We start from the raw sequence: 20778 nt of genomic DNA, 5'->3' as shown, positions 1-20778 counted from the left end.
AAAATCCAATCTTAAACATCGACTACTTATCGTTATGAAATCCGTCATGCACACAATAACCCCTGCAATGAACGTAATGACAAATTATAACAATTGCTTTTCCTGTAGAGGTAAAGCGTCATGGTTTATTTGTACTAGTAGTATAAAGAGAAACAATTGTATTTCTGGATTTTTGTACGTATTGAAATAACTCAAAAACTTCTCGACCGATTTAAAAAATGCTTTCACCATTCAAAAGTTATCAGTGCGTAACAAAGTACACATTTTTATAATTTTTTAATTTCACGCGGACGAAGTCGCGAGCAACAGCTAGTAGTTTATAAAACTAAATGTGAAAATAAGGATTCCGAGCCTAACGTCTCGTAAAATTTCTGAACATAACCAGATGAGAGGAAAGCCTACACTATTTGCTGTTGTCTAAATAAAATATTTTAAGACCATCATCTTTTAATCTGCGACTCATCTGTTTTGTCTTTTAATAAAAGTAAAGCGTGAAAAATTAAAGTGTAAAGATTTATTTCATTAATCTTCCGACTGTACAGAGATACACATTTGTACCAACCATTCGATCATTCGCCAGATGATTTTTTGTGCTTGTGCTTTTTGCTCGATTCACACAGTGGCATTATGTTCGTCGTGAGAACTTAAATCAACTGTTTCCGTCGCCTGTGCATCAAAACTTTCATTTTATCGAAGCTCTGACGGAGTTAGCTTTTATCTCATGTTCTACGTAATGTTATCAAATTCATATGTATATGTGACATTAGGATCATTTAACATTTCATTGTACCATTAAGCGATTGTTATGTAATTATTAATTCATTAGGAAGTAAATACAAAAGGTAATTGAATGCAAAAGGTATAATAATATTCTAAACTAATGTAATTACTTAGCGTTAATTTTTTGTACTCCCAAAATCGTCCCGCAAAGGCGGTTTTAATCATATTATTGTCCTGTCGATTTATATAAATTTGCGTAGCTTTAATACTTTTAGACATGGCAATTATTTTCAAATAATTCTTAACTAAATCCTGCTGGCATGAGGACTTAAATTCCCTAATAGACTGAATAAATGTATACCTACATTAACAGTGGCTTCAAATTTACCTCAACATATAAATTATAAGCATCTGGTAGCTAAAAGAAAACTTAAATCTCTCCCTGTCTTTCAGTATTTCGGTAGTTATATTACAATGTCATAACGATAAGATGCAAATAATTTGGTATGAATAGTGTGTATTAAAATGTTAGACTATTCTATTAAATTGTAACTCTATGGCGCTTAGAGGCGGAGCATAATCAGACAGAGTCGGACCAATCTCGCCACAAAACATTGTAATTGCATCTTCTGTAGCGAGCTGGCCACGACCGGGCTCACTTACGACCGACACTCGTAAATTTGTCTATAACAGAGCTATTGTTTTTTTTTATTTCGAGCAATCATGTTTTAGCACAGTTTATCGTCGTCTCATTTGAGATACAGACTGTGATCATCACGCTATTTTTATCCGTACATTATCATATTCGATCTAAGCATAAATTAAATACGTTTGAAATCTATTCACTTGAATTAACATTTTGCCTTTCTTGATATATGATAAACGCAAGCGGACAGTAAACAAGCTTACGTGAAATTCTAGTCAACAAGCAGCAACTCTATCGATTTACCTACACATATGTATATCTTACTTCTTACTTATGTCATAAATGTAATGTTTGGATTGATGGTTGTTTGTTTTTTAGAGTTTTTAGAATAAACGACTGTACTGATTTCGATTAAATTTGTCTTAGATGTAGAGCAGTCTGGAAAAATACAAAAGCTATTCAATTGTGTTTTTAATTCCACGCGGACGAACTCGCGGGCGAAGGCTAGTTTTTTATAGAACTGAATAGTTCAATATCGTTATCCCTACAAAAACAGTTGATATACTGATAGTTGGATATCTGGATTTTTAATTTAAAATCGAAGTTATTATAACGTAAGACAGTTTGGAACAAACTGCGGTTCGTGTACAGCGAACATAAACTGCTTCCGAACTATGGAAACATCCTTTTTTAACTTCAAGCAGTTTGTATGCTGGCCCTTATACGTTGGTCGGGCTTATTGATTTGAATTTCTAGTTTTTGTTTTTAAATTAAGTACATGCGCTTCGGTAATTTATTAGCATCTGAAGAGTTCTTATATGAAGGCGGTAAAGTGAACGTAAGTGTTTCTTATTTAGCAGCGTGTCGCTACTCGGTCACGAGGTATTTGATCTGATAAGACGAAGCTTTTAAATATTCATCGGCCCTTTGTGACACACTCAATATTTACTACGAAACGGCTGATTTTTCAATAAATCCCCCGACAAGAGGTAACGCACTTGAGCCTCGCCTCTACACACCCAATAATGTGAATCGATAGCGATCGTTTCTATCAAGTTAGGTAAAAATAAAAAAACACTATAACATAGTTAGAGAAAAAAAAAGGCGTATTTAATATTATTACCTTGACTTTCTTGGGTCTTTTGCTTTAAACACTTTTGCCCCTAAAGTAACCAACATGAAAGATATTTTTGGTCTTTAGAATTCAAATTTTATATGCAGAAATTAAAATTTCTTGCTGAGAACACATAAAGAAATTGTACAAAATATACGAGTATGCCCTCGCCATCAATTTCACCAGATGTCCAAACTAAAAAATTCCATGAAAGGCAGTGTTTAATTTTAAATATCAACAAAAATATAATGTTTCAGTTAATAGTGAATACATCACTGTCTTATGTAAGGCATTAGAAAAAGATAGCGTCACCAACGATAAAGCTAATGCTGATATTATGATGGAAATGTATGCATTTCTGGAGCCTCTAATTTTTAGCAAACGACCCTCTGGTTCACGAAAGATTAACCACCGTCATCGCAGATGTTATTAACATGACAGAGGGCTTCAGCTACTGCGAGATTATGGTTAAAAATTAATGTAACTTAGAGCTTATAACTAAATACTTAAGAACCATAATATAAATGTTTTTACTAAACTTTTTTTTGGATAGTCTTGTCAGTGTAATATGCATATAATTAAAAAGTAGCTATAACATTTATTTTAAAAAGAAAACACTATTTGTGAGATTATAAAATCACTAGCTGTTGTTTGAGACTTTTTCCCCGTGATATTTAATAAAATAGTCATAGGTATATACTTTTTTTTTTACGTGGGGAAATGCCTACGCATGTTCCGACTCATTGGGACCGAGAGTCGGAATATGTCGGACTCGCACCGACTAAAACCCCACGGTCGTCGCCAACATCGCAAGAAAAGGGGGGAATGGGATCTCCGTGTGAAACACAACCATGTCCCCTTAAGCGTGAATTTTTTTATTTCCCTTCTCCGGGTTGCCCAGGGTCCCATATAATTAACTTGCAACCAGAAATAGACCCCTAAGGAGGGGGACCATCATTATTGAGCGGGCCGGCAGGCGGCGCAGCCCCACGATGGCGTCGTCGCCTATTGGGATCGGATCTTTCCCGCGACCGCTCAGCAGCTTCTTTCTGAGACATCGTTGATTCGCAGAAGGAGACTACTGCCCTCCACATTTGTCAAACTATCAATTGCAAATGTCAAAATGACATGACATGACGACAAACTATGGCAATCATACTTCCTTGATGTTGGCAGCTTATATGGTTTTTATCCAATTTACTTACCTAGGGGGTAGTAGTTAAAGTGAAATTATATAGCCGAAACCGTGATGTAAGTGTAGGGCTTTTTATTAAAGAAATAATTATTCAAAAATATACTATGATTGCTGACATCTTACGACACAATGTAGTCTGTGTTTATGGTTTATTATAATAGTATAGATAACTTTTTCATATCTGTTTTCGAATCTGAGTTTAATAAGGGGTTGTTTTGCATATTAAATCAATCGCCATTGTTAGGCTGTCTCCACAAACGATATACAAATATCGCGGTCCCCAACGGATTTATTAAGACCCCGTCTCTTTGACGTGTTGTATTTTATAAAAATTTAAATAGAGCGCTGGTATTTGACTAGTTGTTACACAGGTCGTTTACCCATAGGATGATTATAATTCAAGTGATATTTTTTGTTGTCCACCAAACAATGAGAGCTCGCTGCGTCGATGCGACTTCGGAGTACGTAAGAAGTATGTAGTCAATTGTGAGCCATACAATGCACAACCGGATTTTGAACTGCGCTATTCATTTGAGAACTTAATTATAGGTTCGAATGAACTTAAGCAAAAAATAAATCTACATCTTTACTTATAGATTTAATAAATATAAAGGAATGTGTTTTTCTTTTTAGATAAAATTAAAATTAATTTCTTAATACACCTATTGGCCATCCAAAAATAATATTCACCAATGTATTTTTAACATTTAATTAATGTTACATTTTGTTAATTCGCAAGTTATTAATTTCGATGCGAGTGAGGGCCCCTATACGCGGACTTTTTAGAACCCTAACTACAAACTGCGACCTGTGTATGGAAAACGTCAAAATGCCAACAGCTTTAATAGGTCCGTGTTTGGCGACCCTTACATTTTTATTACATTTTAGTTACAGTTTCTTTTTATTTAGCGTTTTAAGTGTTACATATGAATTTTGACTAAATAGCTAAACTAGTAAAAATGATAGATAAATTAAATGTGTTGTATCAAGGAATGCCACGGCATTCGGATCGCTAATATGCAAAACGTGCTGTAAATCAACGCAGGCTTGAGATCTGGCTGCACATTGCTCATACAGGTGACAGCGATTTTGCGGCCGGAATACTAATATGTAGAAAAAATACAAAGCAACTTCTTAGAGTCGAGCACAGTAATACAAAGAGTATGCTTATGTCATTTGTAATTTAGACATTTCTGTACAAAATAATAACAGAGGACGCACGAAATAATTACGAGACCATCATATATTTCTAGATAAGGCTGAATGCAATCCAATACTTTAGCGGATAATTCGACAAACCAGCTATTCTCGTGAAAAATACTTTTTTTTCCTTGATTGTTATAAGGTTTTATATCTTACAATCAAGAAAAAGTCGAAAAAGTAAATGTATATATTTCATTTTACATAAAGTTAAAAAGATGTTTGCCCCAGTCCTCCAACGAAGTTGAAAAGTTCAACGAAACTTATCATAGCTATGACAAAAAGTATCGCGTGTCTGTGGTTCAAATAGTACCCTGAAAAGTCTTTTTATGCTATTCTTAAATACGTTTTTTTCCAACTAGACATATTTTAACGACTACAAAAAACGTAACACGCAAAATCAATCTTCATAATTCGTTCATACTTTATATGAACATAAAGCACAAGCAAAAAGTTTTTATTAAAAGTGTAAAATATTTAATTTTTTAACATTTTTAAGCCATAGATGTAGATGATAGTCATGAAGAACTCATAGACTACTTTCTATTTTAAAATCCACACTAGTTTTCTATAATTAAAAGGCGCAATTGGTAGTAAAGAAATAATCAATCGTGGTAACTTCGGGCTGACTGTCCCAGTTAACTGGAAGTGCTTCGCAACTTAGCAGTGGTCATGTCACGAAGTAGCGGGGACAATTCGGTAATAAGGGCCACCCTGTACCTGGTGCAGCCAACTTATTACCAAGCTTAATTTATTTACCAACCTTATTTTGTCTATATTACATGACGTGGCAACAGACTTTTAACATTCGTATCAATCTCTTGATGCTATTTTCTTTATTCTAATTTTTTAAATGTTTATTACGTTACGTCTATAAAATGTTTAAGTATTATTTTGTGGTTAAAACTTAGTAATGATTATCTCTCAATGTTGGTATTTCATTGATATATGTAGGTATTGTGCTTATGAATATTTAAAAAATAAATCGCTACGTAGGACGTCGAAGTAAAACTATAGAAATTTGCATGCATACTCAATAATCATAGATCTTTTCGAATAATTACAAAATATGCAGTCTTGTATAGGATTCGACAAAAATGCACGTCGAATTTATGTGGAAGAACGCGTATAAATTAGATTTTGTAGGCTAGCGTATTCTCGTCATATAACAATGTTTATTAAAAGCTTTCGGAGTTCGGGCCGCGAAAGAAGCTTCGCTGATGTAACTCTTTTAAGTAAAAAGTAGCTATTCAAATATTAAGATATATAAATTATGATATTATTTCTTTATCAAATCAAGGAATAATATTATCAGTATAATGACAACTGTACTATAGTTGTAAAGGCTGTAACACTCTCGGAATAACAACTTACTATTCAAAATCATTTAAGCCAAGGCAGCAGGAGGTCAGAATTCAAAGCAATACAGTAATCTAAAGTTCTGTAAAGTAAATGTACATTTGTATAATTTCGTGATATAAATTGCAAATTACCTTCATACTTCATTTAATAATAAGGCTATTTATAGTTTCCTATACCTGAACTCATTAATGAACGTCCCGAAATAATCGCAAATGTGACCTAGACAGTCTATCTGCTGACGAGATTTTTCGCTAGCTAACACTTTAATTTTAAGTTAAAGTTCAATTTTAAATGTGGAATTAAGTTTTTAATGTGTAAGTCTTTCCCGGAAACAATTCGTTTCATAAACATCTGATATGGAATGTAACTAGTTTTGTCGAATGCGTCGATGAGGTCCTTGTAATAACGAGAGTAGTGAGTAGAGAATCATAAAATCTAAAACCGTTTTTTTTTTCTTTGATTTACTTTAAGTTTTCTAATTGTTACTAAGTGTAATATGTACTTTCTTTTTCTTATTTTATGTATGTATGTTCCCCTATTTGAGGGTTAGTTGAAGAGCGCTACGGTATATACCGCAGTAATTTTCAATGAACTTCTTTTCTTATAAATACTTAAATGAATTTAATCCCTAATTTTTTGGAATACTGTAGACTACTGGGAAAAATAAAAGTGCCTTCGTAGTAAGTTTATTAAAAACTAAATCTACACAACTTGCCACAACTGATATAGACGTGTGTTTATACCGACCAGTTTAAGAATTACAGAAATACCTTGGTTAATAAATCAGAAAAAACAGTATTAAACAAAAGGCGAATGAATTACACATTTTTAAAGATCTTAGTAGTAATGTACGTAATAATATAAGTCACTTGTCGACCATGATAACACCCACGATGTAAATTATAAACCGATGCTGACGGCATTTACTTAAATAAATCACATCAATCTTCTCGCCTTCGTTCGCAATTCTAGATGTAACTAAAATGTAAACTGTTTGATTTTGTTCTATTTTAAACACATTAAAAGTCAGGTTAAGTCCTGCCTAGGCCGAAACGACAGAGTAAAAGAAACCGATAAATTTGTGACGCAAAACTAAAAATATTGAATCGATAACTGAAAAACTTTTTTACGGTGAAAAAGATTATCTCAAAGTTTCTGCTGTACTGTATGCTCGCACTCTGAAACTTAACGTTTACCTATTTAGTATAACCACGATAAGTATATCACGTAGACTCCGCGACACCTGAATTTTAAATATTGCGAAGGTGTTTCAGAAAATGTTTATGCCCAGGATAAAGTGTTAGGAAAATCGGCGTGAAAAGCCACTTTTTTTCTTCTCCTTTATTGTCGGATAACGAGAACTTGTTTGAATGTGTTTTACGTGATCCCGGTGTAGCGTCGAATTATCATAGTTCGCATCTTCAAAATATAGCATTGATGTTATCTGCTATCAGAGTTTATATTCACACGTTCTTTATTATTAATTATACAAATCCAGGAGCATTACAACTGTCTCAATTAATGCGTAAATTTATATAAGATATAATATAAATAAAAATTAAACCTTTGAGATTTTGTACACTAACAGTATAAGGTTAGCAAGAGATAATATTTTATCTCCACCTCCTTAGACATCTAGTCTAATAGTGATATGGTCGAATGTGGTCAAAATTCATTGTGTTGCCTGGCTCATTTTAGTTACTTGGATTATAGGTTCACTAACAAAGTAACTACTGCCTATTTCATATTTATTTTGACGAATTCGGAGAAAACAGTGAAATATAAGTACAGCACCCTCTAGCGGTTGCATATGTAAAATTTTTACCTCTTCTATCGTTAAAACGTGTTTACATTTATTCGTCCAAAACACAGATGTCGCTGTTAAGAAGTTAACTAAGTGATAAGCAATACACCGGAATGGTAACGAGAATATTCTGTATTTATATATCATATATAAAATGTGTTGTATATATAAAAATCTACGTGTGTTTTTATATTATCGTTCCAGCTATATTATATTATGTTTTAGCTTGTGTAATTTAGTTAATTAATTATAGTTCATGTTTCATGTTGGCATTTGTTTTGTTATAGAAACATGTGGTGCTGATGACTTCCGTTGTCATGATGGGCGATGTATCGAAAGTGCAAGGGTTTGTGATCGCGTTGCTGATTGCAGAGACCAAGATGACGAACAGAATTGCGGTAAGTTTTTTGTAGGGTACATCGACATAAACATTTATAATAATTAATTAGGCCACTTTGCACGCGCAACTCATGCTTTTCACGTTTGTTTTATAAACTGTGGCGTCAATATTTATAAAAATATGTATACTGAGTTGCTTATACTGGAAAAAATCTAATATTACCTATTCGTTTTCATTTTAATCTGATACAAAGCTTATTAAAAACGTAATTGGCATATAGAATGTCGGCCGGAGGAGTTCCGCTGCCAATCGGACGGTTTCTGTATCGAGAGCAGAAAGCGATGCGACGGCGTCGCGCATTGCAGCGACAACTCGGATGAAAATAATTGCGGTAAGCATCATCACTATTTTCAAAATCATGCAAGACAATAAGACAAGCTTTAACGCCATTAAAATGTGTCTTTGCACATGCTTTACTATTTGGATCGGTAAGTCTCTCGTAAAATCAGCTGGACAGGTGAGCATGTTTGCCACAGCAGTGGAAGGTTCCTCTGCAAAGACGGTAGTTGCATTTCGATTCTACTCCGGTGCGATGGCTTCAGAGACTGCGTCAAAGATGGCAGCGACGAAATCGACTGTCGTATGTATATTTATTTCTCCACGTGATTTTATATGAGCTTAAAGTTGTGTTTATATACACCCAGGAGATTTTATTGAGAGCTTAAGTTACAGATAGAATTTACGCTTACAAGAGGAGCTCAACCATTCGAAGCATGTCATAGTTGACAAAATATACTCGTAGTTATTGTGATGTGTGTTTTAATAATTCCTTTGAATAAAACCTAATATTCTTGTCTTTACCTAAAAATAGTTGTTAGTTTTCGTTTATATCATGGGCTTTAAGCAAATATGAAATCAAACAATAAGTCTAAATGTACATACAGTAAGTATATTTTCAAATAATTGTTACGTATAACAAGCATGCGGACCGGATTTCTGGCAATGTGATTTTGGGACATGTATCAAGCGCAACAAACGCTGCGACGGCCGGGTCGACTGTCCTACTGATAGATCCGATGAAAGGAATTGCTTCGGTAAGATGCTTATGTTCTGTCACGTTTTAAAACAATTCTTAATAAATACTAGATAAAATGAACTCTAGTACGCCTTAAAATTAATGCATTTTATTTCAAGATACATTACGCTAACGAAATACATGTCGATTATAAACGATTACCGATTAAATGGGTAAAGCATAGCATGTAAACCATTACAATCATAACAGTTATTACAATGCTTTGCATATATTTCCAGCGATTGAATACTTTAGATGCAGAAATGGGAAGATTTTAGCACAGAGTATGAGATGCAATCGCAAGTACGATTGCGACCCGGGCGACTATTCTGATGAACAAAATTGTCGTAAGTTTATCAATTCACAGAAGCCTTCCGTTCAGATTCTTAAATCTCTTTCTACTTTTCAATCGCCTTTGTAGTTTTGTTTCTTCTTACGTTAATCTCGTTACGTTTCATATTTCTTGTTTCTATACTTTTATCTGCAATTGACTTCATACGTCTTCCTTCGTATAGCATTGCACAATCGCCAGCTTTTAGAAGTTAAGCATTAGTCTGTTTCAATTCTCTGCACTGTTTTCTGTCTCTCTGCTATTACCATAAGTATTTTGTAGTCGTTCCAATGACTCAGTTTTTCCTGTTATTATATAAAAAGTTGTGTACTTAGTATTTTCTTTTACCGGTCAGCATGTGGTGTCGACGACTTCAAATGTGACAATGGATACTGCATCCCTGCATCCAAACACTGTGACAGAACGCATGACTGTCAGGATCGTTCTGATGAACGCGGTTGCATTTATGGTTTGATTTATTTAATTCCATCAAAATTTTTATCGAACACGTTTTATTTACATCGCAAGTCTAATTTGTATTTGGTTGTAAAGCTGAGCAACAAAGCTCTTATTATCCATTACTTCTTTAACTGCATATAAAGCTTCATTTGGTTATTTTAATATTAACAACAAAAAATAAATCTATCGTTAAAAGTGGATAAATATGATTTTATGAATCAATTGTTATCAAAATGGCAACGAATATGATAAACTTTTTTTACTAATATTATTTTTGCATTTTGCATAAAACCTAACTTGTAAATATTTTGGTTACGGTTTGTGCAATATATATTATTATGGCAGGCACAATATGCATGGCTTATGAATATAAATGCTCGAGCGGACAGTGCGTGAAAGCTGAATCCTGGTGCAACGGAACAAAGGAGTGCAACGATGGTTCAGACGAAAGAAACTGCCCTTGCAAAAGGGACGAGATTGAATGTCGCGATGGTACTTGTATTAATATCGCATTGCGATGTAATGGTCGGAAAGATTGTCCAAATGGGGAAGACGAATATAACTGCGGTGAGTAAAGCGCCTTCGAAAGTGTGGAGCAATCTCTTGGTTCTTAATTCTCTGTTGAACTATCGTAGTACTTTGGTATTAATGTAAATTAATTTACCGTATTGCTAATCGTAGGTACTTTAAAGATAACATCCCTAATGTTGGCCATCCTTAAAATTTGTATTGTAACCATTAGTCATTATGTAGCAGCTATACTTTGCATGAACTTGTTTATTTGGAGATTAACATTGGTACCTAATGCATTTTGAATGTGAATACATTTCCTCAGTTATAACAATTGTGTGAGTAATCATAAGAATATCAAATTGGATAAATAAACTGGAGTACTGTAGCTGTACAAGAAAATGAATCTAATATCAATGAAATTGTTTGATTTCATTGCACAATATTTGATGCGATCTGATGGGAGAAATTTTCTCTAAACGAGAAAGTTTACAGGCTTTCTGTTAATTTTATAAAGGAACCGTTGCAATCATTTTATTTGGTTTGAAGTAACATTGTGGTTGTTATTGCTTTATTTCGAATTACATCACTCGTTTTTTTTTTCATTTTATGGTTTCGTACATTATTTATTTCGTCCTCTCTTTGATTTTGTATTTTTCATAATTACGTGAATTTTCATGTTTTCAACTTCTTTATGTTTTTGTGGTTGACTTTATCCCTAATTTTTTGTTTTTGTGTTTTGGTTAGTAGTTAGTTGTGGTTAACCTTCTTTTAATTTGGAGTTCTGAAATTTTACGATAACTTTTCCTTTATAATCTTACTATGACAGCGACTTCTATGAATTTTATACGACATGTTAAGACTTCTTAAATAACTCACTGATTTCTACAATTGTTAATAAGTTGGTTGAAATAGGTGAATCAGTAGATTACACTGAAGAAGTAATGAAATCAAAGATCAGAACACGTCCCACCGAACCTATTGATTTATAACTAGAATTCAAATTTGATTTTACTTTAAAATTAATATTCATACTGTTGTTCAGGTGAACCAAGTTGTCCGGCTGACAGCTTCGCATGTACTGTAGACTCGAGACCGGGGTGCGCACGCCGCTGCGACGGTAGACAGGAGTGCGACAACGGCGAAGACGAACTTGAATGCACGGGTAAATACAAATCACATCCTCGTAACATTATCTATTATGGTATTCTATATGTGTACAATTTGATTGAATACTTCAATAATACGTTTTGATTATAATTTCGTATTTCATTTCAAAAACTTCATCTTCATAATTATTTTGAAATAATTTGCAAACATATCTAGATATCTATTTATTAAACTGGTTTTAATTTGTATAACTTTAAGCGAAAAAGTCGTATAATTATTGTACCAGTATGTATGAACTTACGATAATTGTCTTATTACGATAATTGAACATTATTAAAATAGTGTAAATCTTATGTAATAGCGCTGCGCATTTTTTATTTTGTATTTTGTCCTTTCGCTATAAGACTTTCAAATGTGTAATTTTAGATCAATTTTTTCTTTTAATGTTTTAAAGCAATGCGATTGGTTGTTGTGAAAACTGAAATAAAACAAATGATGCGCTCGCTGCACTTATAAAACATATTGCGAAATTAACATGTTCAAATGATTTTGGTATTTTCATGTTCCTAATTACTTTCTTGCAAGAAATACTATATAATTAACAAATTTGGTAGTAAGTATCTATCAAATTAAATATTCCGTATAAATTGACGACTTACTCGTATTTCTTTTAAGAATGCAGCCACGGGTGCGACGGTCGGTGCTTAGAGGATCATCTCATTTGCAACGGTGTACCGGATTGTAGCGATGCGTCTGACGAACTTTCGTGTCCAACGTGCGATAGCCTCGAAGACTTCAGGTAACGCAACGGCTTCAGCTGTGCTTAAATGCTGTGTCTATTTATTTTTAAATGATATTTAACTTGCGAGTTTGTATAGCATTGCGTCTGATATTGCTGTGCGTTGGTCTCAACTTGCGTCTTAAGTGTGTGAATCTATCGTATACTAAATCGTTGGTTTGTCGTAGATGTGCGAACGGCGAATGTATAAATATCATCCACCGTTGCAACGGCCTCAACGACTGTCCTGACTCCAGCGACGAGAAGAATTGCAATAACACCTTGCCATCAACAGGTACCTACTATCCCTTTATTATACAGTATCTTTCATTTATTTTTGGGGTGTATTTTTAGTATTCAATTCAATATTTAAATAAAATTTTAATATAATATGTGAAACTTTTGTGTACAGATGAGTGCAACGACAACCAGTTCCGCTGCCAGGACGGTACTTGTATCGACATCCAATTCTCGTGCGACGGACACTATGACTGCTTTGACAATTCCGACGAAGACAACTGCCGTAAGTTTCAGTAAACTATTGGATTTAATTCCTTTTTCATAATAAAAATCATACTTCGATGAAACTTTTCTAACGAATATCGATTATTCAGAATATGTTTTATGATCACAATATTTTTTTTGTGTAAATATCTGATTGATGTCTGTCCTAAAAATTCGGGATATTACGATATTTTACTATGTATTGATTGTTTGTGGTTAAAGAAATTAGGTATACACTTTAGTATATGAGATGTAAATTGTTAAGTCAAGCACAGTGCACAAATGCGCTTCACACTGCCAAAAAAACAATGAAAGCTTACAATAAAAAAAAAACTTGCACTTCACGATGCTTCGCCAATTAACGCACAACTATTTTCACTTTACACTGAAATTATAGATTAAAATTAATTTGATTTATAATTTTTCAATTGCTTAAAAATTGTAACACGATATATTCACATATTTAGATCACTTTCTTATTTCTTTTACACATTACAACACATGCAATTAATGTATATAGGATAGAAAATCAACGTACTGTATTATAACCAGTATTTATATTCGTTTAAATAATAGTAATTAAAATCAAGGAGTATATAAATAAATGTAAGTTGTTACGATAGAGTATTGAAACGTAGCTAATGTACAGCGTGGGCGGTGGAGCAGCCAACCCTTGCGTCGCCGCCGTGCCATGAATCTGAATTCACGTGTTACGACGGCCGATGCATACCACACATACGCCGATGTGACAATATTTACGATTGCTCAGACTTCTCCGACGAGCAAAAATGTTACCACTCTGGTACAATATACCCTTTTAACACTTGAATGTAATGTTTGCGTGTTCAACCATGCCCTTTATTATCCCCGAACATAATCATGTTTATTTTTCTCGATAAGCTCGTTCCGTTAATCGATTCGGTTGCTCGTTTTAATCAGTGTTTTTTTTTATAAGTTAGTTGATGGTTGTGTGGTACGAGATTGGTAGTGATTTGAGTATAAGAGTTTTAATAACTAGTGAGCATTTCGTATCATTAAAATGATTCTCATTATTTAGAAACGTTTTCTTTAGCTTTTTTAGACCCAATAGTATTGCAATAGATTTAGTTATTTCGCATGATTCGTTTTAGGTAGTTTTAAATAGGATTTTTTTGAAACAGCGCCATTTTAGTGCAGTGTGATGATTATTTTGTTATTTATTTCCTAAATATAGCTTACATATTTTACAAATTTAGTGACCTAAACTTCTCATGTGTTCAGAACAGTTTAATAATGTTGGCAAGAAATATGATTAGAAGGTGATTTGATGTCTAAATACTAAGTTAAATATTTTGTTATTTTCTTCAGAGTTCAAACAATGGGAATTTAAGTCACGAAAGAAGCATTAATATTTTTCTGATAATTTGTCAGGACCTTTTAAATCATACTATTCGTTTCTAAGTATTATTATTATATTATACAAATTTATATATGAATGGGTTTTAGTTACCAAATACGTTTTCTTCTATGTTGAATTCACGTTTTTACAGCAGACTGTATAACATATCTGAATTTTATTTGCAAGAGTACTTTATTTTAAAAATCAATTAATTATATTAGAATACTTATTAATAGTTATATTATATTTTTAGCTTGCAAAGAAAACGAATGGCAATGCATAACTGGCCAGTGTGTTCCGATACAAGCGCGCTGCGACGGTTTGTTGGACTGCACGGACACATCCGACGAGCAAGACTGCGTTTCTACAACGTTGCCTCCCATCCCCTTCACACGTCCCCCCATCGTCTTAGTCCCAACACCCACAGTCGCACCAACCACACAAGACACCATCCGCGATATATCCACTCGTCTACCTAATTTGTATACAACCACCGGACCACGCGGCCTCCCTAATACAGGTACTATTTTTTTTTTCTTAATTCTTAGTTAGTTTTTAAGTACTGTTGTGTTAAAATACTCAATGATGTAAGGTCGAGTTGTTTAGTTGACTTAAAACTTTTTTTAAGTCCGAGTTTACGTTAAGTTACAAATTGGCTTATCATGGGTGTGCAAAATTTTGAATAGATGGGTGCGCCTCGAATGAATGGCGCTGCGAAAATGGCCCTTGCATTGAATCGCGACGACGTTGCGACGGTCGCATCGACTGTCCCCGCGACAGCAGCGACGAGCTAGACTGTCCCTCCGACAGTAAGACCAAACAACAAATATCAATGCTTCAATTAAAATTCACATATAAACTGATTAAATAGTCTACTAATTAAAAGCGATAAATTGACTTAATACGATTAAACACACACATTATTAACAATTTCTTTATTAACAGCATGAAATATATCTCTTCTTTTGAATAAAACCTATCATCTACTAAGCATAGAAGATTGGATATTGAAAAAAAATGTTTCCTTTTAATTGTAATTGAAGAAAAAGTTCCTAGTAAATGTTTAACGATCTAATTTATTATTAAATAATAAGCATTCCAGTTTCAATATGATTACTAACATTTATCGCTTAATGTGCAATAAAATTAAATTTTTTATTTTAAAATAATATTTAATCTCGGAAAATCAGGTGAGGCGGTTTGCTAACGATTATGATAAATTTGTGGATACTGTACTTGTTTTTATCTGGATTTAATAAACCAAATCATTTGTCTTTCTAGGACGAGATTACACCGCTTTGAATTTGAAGACATACCCCTCGTCTCAAACAGTACGAAACGGTAAGTAATCTATGTTTTATGTTTAAGGTAAAAGTTACAATTGGTCCTTGAGACTTGAGACGCTCGAGTTACTTTAAACATTTAGGTTTTTTACTAAAATGTATGACTGCAATAGGATTGCTTGTTTTCGAGTGTAATATATAGATTATATAATAAGGTTTTCTTACCGATGAGAACGTTATTTGCGACATTTTGTTTTAATTGAAACAGAAATATCTTTTAAACCAATGTATTTTTTTAATCTTGTATTTGGTGGAGGACAGCGGACATTTCTAGGTATACTACAAAATAGAAATCAAATAAGATATTTTATTATTATTTTTTTGATTATTAATTAAAATTATTTCTTCCATGGTGGTGGTTCAGTCTTCACTGGTGAGTTCGAGTGTAAAAAATATTTGGGTGCATTTAAATTGGATTTACATTTCATATAACATCGATCTTCTATACTCGTATTTTTTTGTTTATCTTCTGTCATACTATAAGTTATTATTAATCTGTAATTGTTCTAATAAAATATAGACCGACAAGTTATCTGACCCGGTAAGCTGAATTATGTTAGCTCACTGGCTCCCTCTACCGTAACTGTCGTCCTGTTTTTTTTACGCTATTTTCTATTTACATTTATATTTTATATATCGTTTGTCAGAACCAACCATTAGCAGCGCCTCTCACTTGCATAAATATCCTTGTTTGTCTACATGTAGATACACAATGAAAATAAAACGTTCCAATTTCGAATGTCGATATACACTTGGCTATAGTTGCATGTTTTTTGACAATATGTGTTATACACGTGGGCAATGGAAACTCATATGGAATTGTCAAAACCTTAGTTCATAATCTGAAATGACATTTTAATATGCAATGTCGCCATAATGGCCATGGCCACGCTTCTCTTCCATTACAATTATGACTTCTTTTAGATTGTAAATGGCGCTTATGGAACAAACTATAAGATTCGTTTCAGTAATCGGCCGATCATTAGAACAGTTACAGATCGTATGATATAAAACCACATAATTAATAATATACCGTTCATCGCATGACTTTGGGTTATTGTAAAGAACTGAAAGGTATTTATTATTAATAGTTAAATTATTAACGAACAGTTTCAAATTAATAAGTATTAAATTCAACGTGTTTTAATGGTTTTATTTATGATAAATATGTTTTATTAATAATTTCATTAAACACCCAAATTGTTATTTAATATTTTTACTATTACGAAATATTAAAAAAAATACTCACAATCATTTTTATGTAGCATTATTTTTTCACAGATATTTTAAATTATACAACTAAACATTTAGATTCACATCGTTTCAATTGCATTTAATAATGGAATATAAGAAAACGTCATATGTTTAAATAAAAACGTAAATTCTCATGGCACATTTGGGTTAAAAAACAAGGCCGTCTTAACCACATTGGAGGCTGGCTGCGAAAATCAGTCGCCCCCAATAGTGTAGGTACGTACCTTAGCCGGCGCCCTGTAAGTGTTAACGCTTGGCCTTGGATGTGTCCGTACGGCGGTTTAAGACGGCCCTGGATAGATAATTAATTAGTGGGTTATATTTTTCTTGTAATAGAATGCTGGTGCATCCGAGGGACTTTACATATATCTTTTCGAAGAGAAATTTTAAAATGGTATCTTCTATAGGTGGGGACGTGGTCTTCCAATGCCGAGATGAAGGTCCCTTGCGTGCTGCTGTTCGTTGGATCAAGGATGGCGGTAGGCCTCTCAAACCCGGTTCTGTTGACCGCAAAGGTCGTTTGGAAATGACCAAAGTATCGGTAAGCATTGTATACTGTTAAAGAACACTATTTTTTAGTCCATAACTTACACGACCCTAAGTGAAATAAAGACAAGTAAATCGTTAACATTATAAATGTGAAAGCTTAGATATATGGATCTACGTAGTTATAAATGTATGTCACCGTTTAAATAAAACAATAACAGATATATATTACATTCTGGATTTTTATATTATTATTTTTTTTATGTATTCAGGTACAGGACAGTGGAAACTATATTTGTCAAGCAACCAGATATTTGGGATATCCTGGCTCGGAAACGCGAGTCTCCTTGATAGTTGAAAACACACGTGAGTATAAGAAAACATTATTTATTTACTACTTTTGTATTACTCGAATTTCAACCGATACAGTTATTTTATTTCACTTTGAAAAAACTGAGTTTACCTAGGACACCGTATTGTTAGACTTTCGTATCGGAAGGCTTATTGCTTACTCAGACGAGAGTAATAGAGAAAGTAATATTTAAATATTTCCTTTAAATGTAACGTCTTTTTCTCCAAAGTTGACACGCTGTAATGAATGTTTATACACTATTTCTTTTTCCAAAATATGGTTAAAAACACTCCGCCATTTTGACTTATGTGAGCAAAATGCCTACGCAAATCCGTTCTTGCGGGCCAAGAGCGGATTTTGCCGGACTCTTACTAAAAACCTCACAGTTCGTCACACGCATCTTTGCGGGGCTGCGGAAACGCTTACGAACAAATCGCAGCCCCTTTACTTACCTTTACTCACAGGTGACGGGTACCCTCGAATCCGCCACCTTAGGACCATTGATGCTAGAAAAACGGTCGCCAACTGCGGATCTGGTCTTAGGCACCGCCGCCAACTTCAACGGCTTCAGAGTAGTAGAGTGAAAAAATCCCCCACAGCCCAACCGCGTCCCATTATTAGCCCTGCCACCGCACTTAATCGCGGAGGATCGAGAGAGTGGCGTATTACTATACCACTGATCTTCCTTCCTGACTTCACCTCGTCTGCGGTGACGAAGGTTGCCCCTCAAGTCCTCGCAGACCAACACATCCCGTTTACTGTACGACGCACGAGACTTCACAAACACTTCAATTTCGGTGGGGCCGAAATCGAAGTCAAGGCCTTAACTATTAAAACGATTTATGGCCGAAACTTTTTAAAACCTAAGTTAAGTCGACCACTAATAATTAATATTTTTTTAAATGTACCTTATAGCTCAAGTACCAAGATTACCTTACAAGCCGTGCAATTTCTCTGAGGCTACTTGCGGCAACGGTCAATGCATTCCGAAATCTGTGTTGTGTGACGGAAAACCCGACTGCGATGATAAATCGGACGAAGATTCCTGCAGTAAGTTATTTTTATCACATTTTTGTATTGTAATATGGAAGATGAGCAAGCGTTGCAATGTTCCGCAACTAATGGTAAATGCTAGAAAGATCTCATTTTACTTGTGTCCTTTTTTTAAATCTCATATCAACCTTATTGCAGTAGGTACCAATCCTATAAAAATATTCCTTTATACTAACTATTTTAACTGTAATAACAATTCCAGATCTGAACGGCCAGTGTGAACCGAACCAGTACGAATGCGACAACAGGAAGTGTGTGTTGAAGACATGGTTATGTGACTCCGAGGACGATTGCGGCGATGGGTCGGACGAACGCGATTGTCACCCTCAGCCCGGTCAAGCGTGCTCCGCTGTTGAGTTCTCTTGCGGAAACCTGCAGTGTATACCGAAGTCTTACCATTGCGATGGTCACGTCGACTGCCTAGACGGCACCGACGAAATTGGCTGTGGTATGTTCTTGATGCCTTATTAAAGGCGATATACTTAATACTAAAAGACGCAATACTTTTCTGAACATTTAAATCAAGACCATAGTTAGATATCCTTCCAGATTAATCTAAAGAAAGAAATTCTACAAAAATGTAAAAAGTGTCATCCCTCGACATGTTACATATCTACAAAATAATCGTATTTGATCAGCTCCGGTGCACGTGAAGAGACCCCCTGCGCCTGCGAACGTGAGACTGAACCCTGGAGAGAGCTTGGTGTTGGTGTGCGAGGCGGTGGGCGTGCCCATGCCGCTCATCTCCTGGCGACTCAACTGGGGCCACGTGCCTCCCAAGTGTACCTCCACTAGCATCGATGGCGTCGGAACACTCACCTGTAATAACATGCAGGTAAATTTCTGAGACATGTTCACTTGCAACCTTAACACCTTTCCAAACGAAAACCTAACAATAAGGTAGTAGACAGTGCAAAACTGATATCATTTAAATGCACACGTAGCAATACTGTTTTAAAACTGTTTTAAACAACATTAATACTGTACCTGTGTTTTGATCTGCCATACTATTCTGGACTTGTGTGAAAGATTGGCATAAGTTTCCTCGACCGATCACGTGCTTCAGCTGCATTTGCGGACGGTCAAGAAAATGCTGTTGTTACATGCGCTTCTAGTTCAACCAATAGCAACTAAATCGAAATTGGGATCGCTGCACTACGATTGTCACTCGTAGTGCAAACGAACATTGGTTTTTTCAGCATTAGCATTCTCTCAGTGTCATTCTTTAAGCGCGTATCTTTTAGAACCAATTATAACGCTAGACATTTTTCAGCCCGAAGACAGCGGAGCTTACTCTTGTGAAGCTATTAACAGAAGTGGCACAACCTTCGCTGTGCCTGATTCCATTGTATACGTTAACAAAACCGACGTATGTCCAACTGGTTACTTCAATAGGTACGTGAAATACGTAGATTTTTTTAGATAATATCCTTCGGGTTTTCTATCTATTTTTTCCTATAAAGAATTAAAGAAATAACAAATTTTAATAAAATTGCGAAAGATGACACAATCCTCAAACTTAACGAAATTTGATACAAATACACAAAATAGTATTAACACTTGCTACACCACTGAGTTATATAACTCTGGCAGTCTACTATTCATCGTTCCTTGTGCGCACTGCAAAGGATTGGAACATGTTGCAGGCATCAGTTTTCACGTCCAAATATGAAGTGGGGGCCTTCAAAAGGAGAGTAAACAGCTACCTATTAAGCTAGCTCGTACCACCTTTCGACTGCATCGTCACCTCCTTTAGGTGGGATC

The 20778-nt window shown here is 34.6% G+C and overlaps 1 protein-coding gene across 1 annotated transcript in view; it reads left to right on the top strand.

Annotated features, from left to right (window-relative positions):
• The window catches only part of LOC106101744 (low-density lipoprotein receptor-related protein 2-like), an 88325-nt gene extending 67613 nt beyond the window's left edge, over nucleotides 1-20712 (top strand). Inside the window, exons 12-31 of the mRNA XM_013281067.1 lie at nucleotides 8329-8439; nucleotides 8662-8772; nucleotides 9696-9803; nucleotides 10143-10256; nucleotides 10592-10813; nucleotides 11802-11921; nucleotides 12542-12665; nucleotides 12833-12939; nucleotides 13057-13167; nucleotides 14780-15046; nucleotides 15213-15335; nucleotides 15808-15867; nucleotides 16234-16242; nucleotides 17531-17664; nucleotides 17882-17975; nucleotides 18877-19011; nucleotides 19217-19462; nucleotides 19653-19849; nucleotides 20288-20409; nucleotides 20661-20712. Coding sequence (XP_013136521.1) covers nucleotides 8329-8439; nucleotides 8662-8772; nucleotides 9696-9803; nucleotides 10143-10256; nucleotides 10592-10813; nucleotides 11802-11921; nucleotides 12542-12665; nucleotides 12833-12939; nucleotides 13057-13167; nucleotides 14780-15046; nucleotides 15213-15335; nucleotides 15808-15867; nucleotides 16234-16242; nucleotides 17531-17664; nucleotides 17882-17975; nucleotides 18877-19011; nucleotides 19217-19462; nucleotides 19653-19849; nucleotides 20288-20409; nucleotides 20661-20712 — 2567 coding nt within the window. The remainder of the gene's footprint in view (nucleotides 1-8328; nucleotides 8440-8661; nucleotides 8773-9695; nucleotides 9804-10142; nucleotides 10257-10591; nucleotides 10814-11801; nucleotides 11922-12541; nucleotides 12666-12832; nucleotides 12940-13056; nucleotides 13168-14779; nucleotides 15047-15212; nucleotides 15336-15807; nucleotides 15868-16233; nucleotides 16243-17530; nucleotides 17665-17881; nucleotides 17976-18876; nucleotides 19012-19216; nucleotides 19463-19652; nucleotides 19850-20287; nucleotides 20410-20660) is intronic.
• Nucleotides 20713-20778: the final 66 nt, after the last annotated feature.

Source organism: Papilio polytes, unplaced genomic scaffold (genome assembly GCF_000836215.1).
Source record: "Papilio polytes unplaced genomic scaffold, Ppol_1.0 DF823957.1, whole genome shotgun sequence".
NCBI lineage: Eukaryota > Metazoa > Arthropoda > Insecta > Lepidoptera > Papilionidae > Papilio > Papilio polytes.
The sequence above is the reverse complement of the archived record's forward strand: the minus strand, read 5'-3'. Positions and strand labels throughout refer to the sequence as shown.